Genomic DNA, 10,231 nt, shown 5'->3' with positions numbered 1-10,231 from the left:
CTGCGAGATAAGCTTTCTTTTGAACTAATGCTTTGAAATGTATCTTCTATGGGAAAACCTGAACTTTTTTTTTTTCAGTGAGGGTCAAGTGCATTATAGTCTCTTTGTTCCAGGGAGCGCGCTTGTGCACTCATGTGTTCCTACACATAACACAGCACTACACTTGGTCAGCTTTACCTGGGTAACGTTACACAGCCTATGCCAGAAAAGTTGCTGAGAATCTGACCTTTTCCTCCTATTGTACTTGGGTGCAGGAATTCCTCTAAAAACATGCTGCACGCAGAGCTGGCTGCCCGCACGCTTCACAGCAACAATTCAGGGAATGCAAGATACAATGCCTGTAATTGTGCGGTAGCAGTTCCTTGGACAAATAAATACCACACAGTAATTTTAATCCTCTTGATTTACACAGTAACTTGAATTTTGTCAGGGAGAGAAGAACATTCCAGAAAGAAAAGAAAATACTAGATCACTTTGCTGCATTTTCAGAGATAGAAGTCTAGCGCCTAGCAACACTACACCAGCTTGGAAGTAGCTATTACCTGGGAGTATTAAAATAATTAGCCAAATAAAAGCCTCTGTTCCTTTCCCAGCTGCCAGCACAGCACCGCCCCTCCCATGCATAGCACATGATGGATGTGTGAGTGGGCTTGTCTCCATTTCAGCAGGTGAATAAAAAAAAAAAAAAAGCCTTTGCAGGCCAGATGTTTTGGGAGCGTAGCACCAGCACGGAGCCTGCTCCGCTGCAGCTTTAACAAGGCATTGCTGAGATACCATAGGGATAGCGTGACATGGAAAAAGTGTACACAAGCGGAAGAGAAATTGATTTAGGTAGACATGAAATTGCATAACATCAGTACTTTGCTACAGGACATTTATTAACTCTGAAAAGATGACAAAAAACACAATAGATTAGCTTTTTGGCCCTGCCTGCAATGATTTCATTTTCATGCAAAAGAAACATCTTTTGGTTTTTTTCTTTCTATGCTGTTCTCACGGGTTCCATTTCATAGCTGATACAAAAGTACTTAGATAATTTTAGCTGCAAAACTTTCCTTCTTGCTTATGCAAGCATTCTTAGCAAGGACACCAGAGAGATATTATGGAACAGCTCAAAGATAATCTGAGGCAAGGGGAGGCAGCAAACATCTGGAATCATGCCCCAAATTTAGCTCTCACTTTCCACAGTACACCATGGGAAAATAGTTTTAAACAGTTCCTCTGCACTTGCAGCAGAGCACAAATCAGTCCCTGCATGACAGGGATGAAAATTACGTTCAGACTCACCCTGCCTGGGTCCTGCTGCTCCTCCTGTATCACACCAGTTACACACCAGCACTGGGAGACCACACTCCGTTTCCCACCAGACACTTGCCTGGAGCATCTCTCCAGAGCATGTATGAGATCAGGCCGTGCTTTTTGAGCTGTGTGTCTGAGAGCAGGACTTACACAGTCTGTAGTTAAGAATCCGAGACAAACACTTTCCCAAACTAACAGAAATAAGGAATAAAAAAAATTTTGAAAATTCCTGCCCCCCTGCAGAAGCCAAGCAATCTGTTCCAGCGGAACAGTCTTTTCACAATTATTTCCATTTCCTTCCTTCGTGCACTACGAAAAAAAAGCCCACTTTGACTGAAAGCCACATGTAACGTAACATCAAAAGACCTGCCATAGACTGGCCTTCATGCAATCCCCATCCAAACACACACACTTCAGCTTGAATTACAATTCAGGCATCGCTGTCTTAAAATTCCAAGCATCTCCGTTATTCTGGGGTGAGACACCTTTTGTCTTTGGTCCTTTCTTAACTAGCTGCTATCACCTACCCCCTAACACAAGGTAATGTACCAGCAGATCATTAATCTGAACATATATGGCAGCTACTGCTTCTTACAATGTCAAAAATCATTAAAAATGCCCAGAAATGTCTATGCTAGTGCCAGATTCCAAGTGGCTCACTACTTCTTTATACTTTCTTTGGACAACTAAGTAGCAGTGGTACAAGTCCTCCATGCTCCATATTTCTGGAGAGATGGGAGACGCCTCATGGCAGTGGTGATGGCCACATCACCACACACAGCCAGGCAGCACTCACACAGGACCCGGGATGGGATTGGGGGTGGGGGGGTGGGAGGGGTGAAGCCAACGGGGCTGGATCTAGGTATTTACAGTGTCATGAAGACCCCACCAGTAAGCAAGGGGCTCTTCAGGTAGCGAGGGCGTTCCATCATTATTTTGCTCCCCCTCAGCCTATATAAGCCGATAGGAAAGATGGAATGAAGTTGATGTGATCCCCCTCTAGGGACACATCACTTGACAGACAAGGATATAATGAGTGTGAGTTTAACCACCGCTGCAGGCCAGAAGGTAACCGTGATCATTTCACAGTCACCGGGATTTTGAATATTCCGGAAGAACAGGTACGCAGGGCATTGACGCAGCCTTCATCAGGGGTGAAGTTCAAACCAGGCTGGTGAAAGTGACTCACCTGGTCTTTTTACCATGCCAAGTGCATCGGGCTGACTTCATTTCTGCCCATAGAAACTCGAGCAAAAGAGCTCTGCGGTCTCAGGCTCGGACCATTCAGTACTGCCTTAGGTACGTGCCTTCCTAGGGCAGAGCAATTCATCAGCTTTTGATGAATTAGGGCCTCCAGCGTGACTCATTTTCTTCTCCACTGTGCAAGTGAATGAGACAGGGACTCCGATACTTTGCATGCACATTACATCCCGCGCTGCAGACTCCTGTGGTGCAAACAGCTCCTCACTCAGCATGCAGGGAAACATCTCGGGCGGGCTAGCACAGGACACACAACACCACTCTACAAATGCAACAGCCCTTGACTTTATGGATTAGCCACAGAGAAAGCCTAAGCTACATAAAGAGGAAGATTCCTTACGTTGAAAATGTAAATGCACTTGGCCCAAATGAAGAGCATTTATCTTGGATGGAAATTTTGATTTAACTGAAAGTGCACCCAATTCACTTATTCCATTATTTCAGAATAAAATATGAGAAAAGTGAAGGTTAACTAATCAAAACAATGAATTATAACTGAGCCAGGAAAAAGCTTTCCAGCACCGAAACACCATCCCTAGCAACACTCTCACCCTTTTCTTTTCTTCCTCCTCTAGTTAGTCTAATCAAATCTAACACTCTTCTACATACTGGTCCTGTCCTCAGCATCTTCCATGTGGAACCTATCCTTGCATTAGCTGGGCCCTTCCAGAAAGTAGAAAATGTCTATTTATTATTTTTGCAGGTATCTACTGTTTCTTGAAATGTCACCATCAGCCTTCTAATAATAAGCGACTGGCCAGGATGTGTATTTTACCCAGCCATTACCCTACACAGACTCAGAGCTGCTCAACCCCGTCTGGGTCTGCAAGGTCTGCCCAGGGGTGAGGCTGCTTTAGCTCAAGTACTCAGCACCTGTGTTTCTGAGGCATGAATTATCTTCCCCAGATGCTGAGAAGGCTTTTACTGAAGTTGCAAATGAGTCAAGGACTAAATCTAATAATTACGTGTTTGTATCATCCTGTTTAGACTATTAACTGCCAACCTAAATTCTCTGCTTCTTGCGCAAGCTGCTACTCACCAGCAAGGCCTGGAGCAGCTCTGGTTCTGTATTCACTCAACAATGCTCCTTGTCTTGTGATTTCCTTGTTTTGACAATTATCAAGAATTAGTCCTACTCTTCAGGAGACTGAGTACACTCCCGGGAAAGCTTTGGCTGGTTTTAATTTGCTGACTTCATATTGAGAATTGGCCCTTAGACAAACCATGCATTGGCTGTGGGATGTTGTTCTTTAAATCCAGTGTTTACAGTTAGGTAAATCTCTGATCTATGTGCCTGAATGAAGCTGTCTAGAGCTGTCTGAGATGCCAAAGGGTATCCCAGCAGCTCCTAAGCCAAAGGACATGTCCCCCGTATGGGACCCTGTCTCTGCCAACCCTGCATGGGGTCCCCAAACATCTTATTTTGTTTGGCCTATAACATTACCCTACCTTATTTAAGTCTTGATATAGTGCCTGCTAAATTTAATATGGGTCTTTTCACTAGTCCCTGAGGGTTTCTTACTACAGGTCCTGACACGTGGTCACCTATCTTGTCTTAGGCTGAAGAACAACGGCCAGTGAGGACCACCTAACACCATGCTGGGCAGCTGGCAGAGAGAAGGTGGCAAAATGACTAAGGCAGAATGGAAAGCAAGCACTCTGAATTCGGCCTTTCATCTCTTAAGCCGGTGCTGGGTACTTCTAAAAATGGGGCGGCTAAAAGTACAATTCAGTAGAGAAAAGAAATAGTATAAGTATGCATATGAGTAATGGAGTAAGGCACCACAAACAACCCTCAAGCTAAGCCCGTGCTTGTGAAAAAGGCTGAACTGATCCCAATAGGTGCCAGTATAGAGACATAATCTAACCTTAGGTACCTATTACTGATGGATAAATTCAAAATGGAAATATGGGTTAAGCAGCAAAGGAAACAATAACTGAAACAGCTTCCTAGATGTGGTGGATCTCTAGCAAGTGAATCTTGAGGTAACCTTCAACTTCTGTGAAGCCAGCATCCTCTAATGCCATCTTGCTCTTCTTGAAGTCACCCTTTAAATGAAAAGATGCTTGATCTCTAGAAAACATGGTATATCTGAGCAGGGTGTTCAAATTGGGTGAAATAGTATGACACAAGGCTCAGTGGTTCTTTGTGGTGGTCAAATCTATGGCTGCATGAAGGTCTGGAAGGACAGCGTAGGTTCCCAAGAGCACGTAAAGAGGGAGTGTGCTCATGGAGACATGAGAATCAGGTAAGGATTCAGAGCAAGGACTTTCCTCTTTCTGGCTCCAAAATAACACTCAATGAGCGTGGGATATGGGATAGAGATAACAGACAGGGATCAGTACGAGGCATTGTAATGAACTGCCTGTGGGTTTTTTTCCCCCTTGAATTTTACCAAAGGGTTAAAACACCAACATGGAGAACAGTGATGTCAAGATAGAAACCAAGGGGGAAAGAAAGACAATAAAGCAGAACACACTGAGGAAATCTGGGAAGAGAGTCTGCAGAGCTGTCGGGTACATCACTGGAAACATGAAGGAATTTGGAGCCTGGCTAAAAGGTAAAGCTACTTCATCATGACTGATTAGGGGCTTCCAAAAAGTTACATCAAAGGAGTAATAACTAACGTCTCAGTAAGGTGATTCACATCACGGTAGTACAGAAACGACCTCTGCCCTGATTTATTTCTGTTTTGTAGGGAAAAAAATCAGCTTTGTGCAGAGATCCACATACTGCTTAAATCTTGAGGATGACTGAGATGACATTTACCTCCCAACATGCCATGTACAAAGTGAATTTAGTCCCACAGAACATAGCTCAGGATGGTTATTCTGTGCTCTGCCATTCTTCATAACGCTCCCTGTCCTTTCAGCTGAGCAGTTTCTGTCAAGCCTAATGCCACTGTGAAGTTAAATTACACATAGGTAGGTGTGTTTGGTCCCCATAATAAATCAGCAACGGGATACACATACGATTTGCCATCTGAGGCACAGACATCATAAATTAGCTGGTTCACATGAATCCGGTCCAGGGTACTTTATAACACGGAACTCTGGCAACCACACTGTTCATCTCAGCTTTCCAGCTGTAAGACTTCAGTGTAGACCATAATAAATCCCAGTCAGGTTTTACAGTCTTGTTGATTCATTGCTTCAGTCGTGCTGCCAAGTTCCACTGCCAAAACTCTTCCTGAGTTTCCAAAAAAACCATCCCCAACCAGGCCCATCTGTGTATTTTGGGTCTGTTGTTTTGGTTTTGGGTTTTTTTTAATTATTCAATTTGATCTCTTCCAGATAAACCTCTCATGATCCAGTTTATTGACTGGGTGCTGCGTGGGATATCCCAGGTGATGTTTATCAATAATCCCCTCAGTGGGCTTATCATAGTTGCTGGCTTCCTGGTGCAGAACCCATGGAGGACACTCACAGGCTGTTTAGGAACAGTTGTCTCAACTTTAATGGCACTTATTCTGGGTCAGGACAGGTAAGTCCATCCTCTTCCTCTTCAAAGCTGTCACTTCAGTGCTGACTTATAAGTCAAACAAGCAACGTGGATGAAAAGCATGTATCTAGCCTTCACCGGCTGCATAACTGGTGTGGTAGGACCAAATGGATGCCCCCGCCAGTTGCATCTGGTGCAAAGGGACACTGGATGTAACTGCAGAAGGGGTAGCTGATGGGAGGACATGAGACTCCAGCATGGGAAACTGAAGGCTGGTGCATGGTCTTGGCATGAGCCTTGGCAGATCATCATCACACAGAGTCACAACGGCACGAGGAGGGAGCGGGTGATGTGAAGGAAGGACTTGCAAGGGAGAAGATTTCAAGACAGTTGTTTCCTTTGCAGATCAGCCATAGCAGCAGGCTTGCATGGCTACAATGGAGTCTTGGTGGGATTACTCATGGCCGTCTTCTCTGCTAAGGGAGACTACCACTGGTGGCTTCTACTGCCAGTAGCACTGGTGTCCATGACGTGGTAAGTCAGATGTCTCCTCTGCTGCTTATTCTAGCCCCAGTGTCCCCACACTGAGACCGAGCTGTTGTATTTTTATGCACTATGCAGACCACAATGGAAAAGAAACACAACTGGCATGTGTGTGCTACTAAATCTGTATGGCTATTTGCACTTTTAAACTCAAATGTAATCCAGAAACAAATTAAATACCCACATAATCACAAATAAACCCCATGGAGAGAAGGAAAATCGGTGGCTGATCTTGTGTAAACCAGTGCCTTCCATGTTAGCTATATTGCTATGATGAGTCAATTCATTTTTGTGTCAAGAGGAACATTATTTTCACCATTCCCTGCCACCATCAGCCACAGGTGTTTCATCTATTTAAGCCACCATATAAAAATGTCATGAAAATTTACTTCTCCAGGCACAGAGTTTACTCAGTGGTCCCAAGACATGATGATTGATGCTAATGAAAACAAACAGCTAATAATATATATTACTCATATATATGACACAATAATCTGCCAGGTATTTCAACAGTGAAAATTTTGAAAGCTGGTCTTCAGCCCCCAAATGTCTAACTGGAGTTTGCTAAAACCACGCGTAGCACCCATCTGCCTGAAGTTCATGTAGTGTTATACTCGCTTTAATAAGCGCAACTCTGACGTCAGCTTTTACATCTGATCCATAAGCTTAAACAAGGACACACAGCCACCTTCATAGCTCAGTCACGCTTGGCATAGGCCTCCTAAATTCAGCCCATTTCAAACACTATTAAAACAAAACACACAAAAAAAAGTAATCACTGAGCTGGGGAATAACTCCATTAAATCACTGGATCCTCCACACGATTAAAGGATCTTGTCTCCTTCGTGGTCACCAAATTCACCACATATATCGCATAACCCAAGAGGAATCTGTACGTTGATAACTGCCCTGGGAAGGGCAGGAAATTTGCTAAGTGACCCCAGCATATCCCTGATTTTATCAGAAAGACTAAGGAAATTAAACAGCTTTTTTGAAAATATAGAGTGCCTTTCCCACAGCTGTTTGTTGTTGGGGTTTTTGGTTTTGTCTAGCTGACAAGCTCCTAGTGTGACCATCTTGTCCTTCCAGCCCTGTTTTCACCAGTGCTTTAGGCTCAGTCTTCTGTAAGTGGGATCTGCCTGTTTTCACCTTGCCTTTCAACTTGGCCTTGACCCTCTACCTGGCTGCATCAGGACCACATAACCTCTTCTTCCCTGCAACTGTCATCCAGCCTGCAACAGCAACACCAAACATCACCTGGACAGACGCTGACATGCCAATGGTAGGACTTCTTAAAGAGAACAGCCTTCTCCATTTACCAAGAAAACCACTAGAGAATCACATTATCTTCCTTTATGTTACTGCATTATGACCTGACAATACAAAATTACATTTATAAGATAATTATCCAAAGCGTAAAGGTTTACTCTAGGAGTTCACATTTTTGATACCTTGAAAATGAGTCTTTTCGGTGTCTTTCATTTGCAGTTGGATATAAATGTATATATTATAACCCTCAAAGAGTGTCTAGAATCTAATTAACAATTACTCTGCATACACTGATCAGCACCCCATAGCTAAGGTTGTGCTGATACTGCCTGTTAACTCAGGTTAATTCTAGTTTTCCATGTACAGAGTGCTGTGTTTTTAAAATTGCATCTTTCTCATTAAAAATGGGCAAGCAGATATTACTATGGAAGAACGGTTACAAAGCTGAGTCCAGGCACACGCTGGCATGTTTTCAGTTGAACATTCAAGTGGGATCTTTCCAGAGAGACACTTTATTCTCCTGCATAGTGCTGTAACCAATATAGATACAAGAGTTATGGCTTTTCCCTAAGGCTCTGTGGACTATTTTGAGGCGTTCCCAGGGAGTGATTAGGGAAAGGAAGTTAATTGCTAGTGACAATTCTCAAAGAACGTTTACCATGGTGCATAATATTACGGGGACCATAAATGAACTGTTCCACATTGAGGAACACAACATTTTGAGGAAAAGTGTCTCGAAGCCATCTCTAAGCTGTGACCAAGTTGTGTTCTGTCCCACCACCCCAGCAAACCCCACTTGTATTCTTAGTGAATCCCAAGGGAGTTTCAGCTACAAGTAGAATAGGGATACCGCTTTACCTGAGTAAAGTCTTGTCATTCTGGCCAAGCCATTATTGGCCATTTCACCCTTGGAGAGATCCTCTTAGAGGTGAACGTCTTCCCAAAGGCATCATCTACCTGAGCACTTCCGTTTCCTAGATTCACTGCCAAGATCCACAACAGCATGCAGAAACGGCCAAGTCAGCCCATGAGTACAGGTGCTGAGCAAACCTTTTCACAGAAGACATTTACCTTTGATATTAGAGCAAAAACCTGGAAGAGCATCTCATGGCTAGGGAACGAGGCATGAGTCACTTTCATTAGAGGGGAAACCCCGTGGAAATGCCCTGCCGCCTCCCAAGTACCATCCAAGCTTTCCGCTCACAGTCCAGGAAGACAGACTGAATCCCACAAATGCCAAACACAAATGTAGCCAACAAAAAATAACATTTTAAAAAAAGATAACGAAATCACAAAGCCAATAATAAATGGCCTTTTTTTCTTTTTTTTTTTTTTTTAATTCCTGCAGCTCCTGCAATCCATTCCAGTCGGGGTGGGACAGGTTTATGGCTGTGATAACCCATGGACAGGGGGAATTTTCCTGATTGCTTTATTTATCTCTTCTCCTCTCATTTGTCTGCATGCGGCAATTGGATCAGCAGTGGGGATGCTGGCAGGTAAGGATTTCACTTGTGTCACACATCTTTATAAAAGCATAGAGAATAAAAGAGGAACTGCAATGAGTAGAGCACTTAGAGTCACAAATGCTTCTTCCATTGGAGAATGACTGCTTGAAAAAAAAAAACCACAACGTATACACTTCTATTTTAAGAATTCTTTTGATTGACTTCCCCATTCTCTTATTTTATGACAGTGGAAATCTTCAGAAGAAAGCAGCACATTTTTGGCTGAAATGAATTTTTATCATTAAACACTTCATTTCTGGATATATTCTGATGGGTTTAGGAGTAGCTTAATGAAAGTCATAGCCATCAGCCCGAACAGGCAGGCCTCAGGGATATGTGTAAGGTTCCCACGTATGTTCGTTCGCTCGTGTATCTTCTGCTGTGATCACACGGCCAAATTCAGCCCAGCAGCACCCAGGGAAATCTGCCACGGCTGCACTGAAGTGGGTTTAGTCTCAGACCACAGCAGCACAACTACAAATAGCAATTCTGTGTACGTATGTGGACTAGAGCCCTTAAAAAGCTGAATCCATGCCATTTCTCAGCTGTTTTTGTCTCTTTGGCCAAGGAATGACACGTCTTTGACTTCTTTTCCAGCACTGAGCTTAGCAACACCTTTTAGCAAAGTCTACTCTGGCTTGTGGGGCTACAACAGCTCCCTCTCATGTGCTGCAATCGGAGGCATGTTCTACGCTTTCACCTGGCAGACACATTTGCTGGCAATTGCCTGTGGTACGTACACTATGGGCTTTCACAGCCGCCACATTTCCTTTTGAAGTGAGACAAGATCCCTTTATACGAGAGGTGGGCTGAAGCCAGATGACCACCTCGAGACAGGCAGATGGACTTAGGTGAGACTGATGAACGATGGAGCCGGATGCTGGAGCCATTGCTTTAACATACCCTGACAAAA

General features: G+C 43.7%; 1 protein-coding gene across 2 annotated transcripts in view; it reads left to right on the top strand.

Annotated features, from left to right (window-relative positions):
* Window positions 1–10,231, top strand: part of LOC308056440 (urea transporter 2-like) — a 51,381-nt gene that overhangs the window by 24,618 nt on the left and 16,532 nt on the right. The window contains exons 2-7 of one of the 2 annotated variants that reach the window (XM_080371826.1): window positions 4,961–5,120; window positions 5,854–6,043; window positions 6,407–6,535; window positions 7,634–7,826; window positions 9,162–9,309; window positions 9,916–10,050. In XM_080371826.1, the coding sequence (XP_080227952.1) occupies window positions 4,976–5,120; window positions 5,854–6,043; window positions 6,407–6,535; window positions 7,634–7,826; window positions 9,162–9,309; window positions 9,916–10,050 (940 nt within the window). In that variant the 5' untranslated portion in view covers window positions 4,961–4,975. The other variant, XM_080371827.1, reaches the window with a different exon arrangement.

This window comes from Falco punctatus (assembly GCF_963210335.1).
Source record: "Falco punctatus genome assembly, chromosome: Z".
Lineage (NCBI taxonomy): Eukaryota > Metazoa > Chordata > Aves > Falconiformes > Falconidae > Falco > Falco punctatus.
This window is presented reverse-complemented; position numbering and strand designations above follow the sequence as displayed.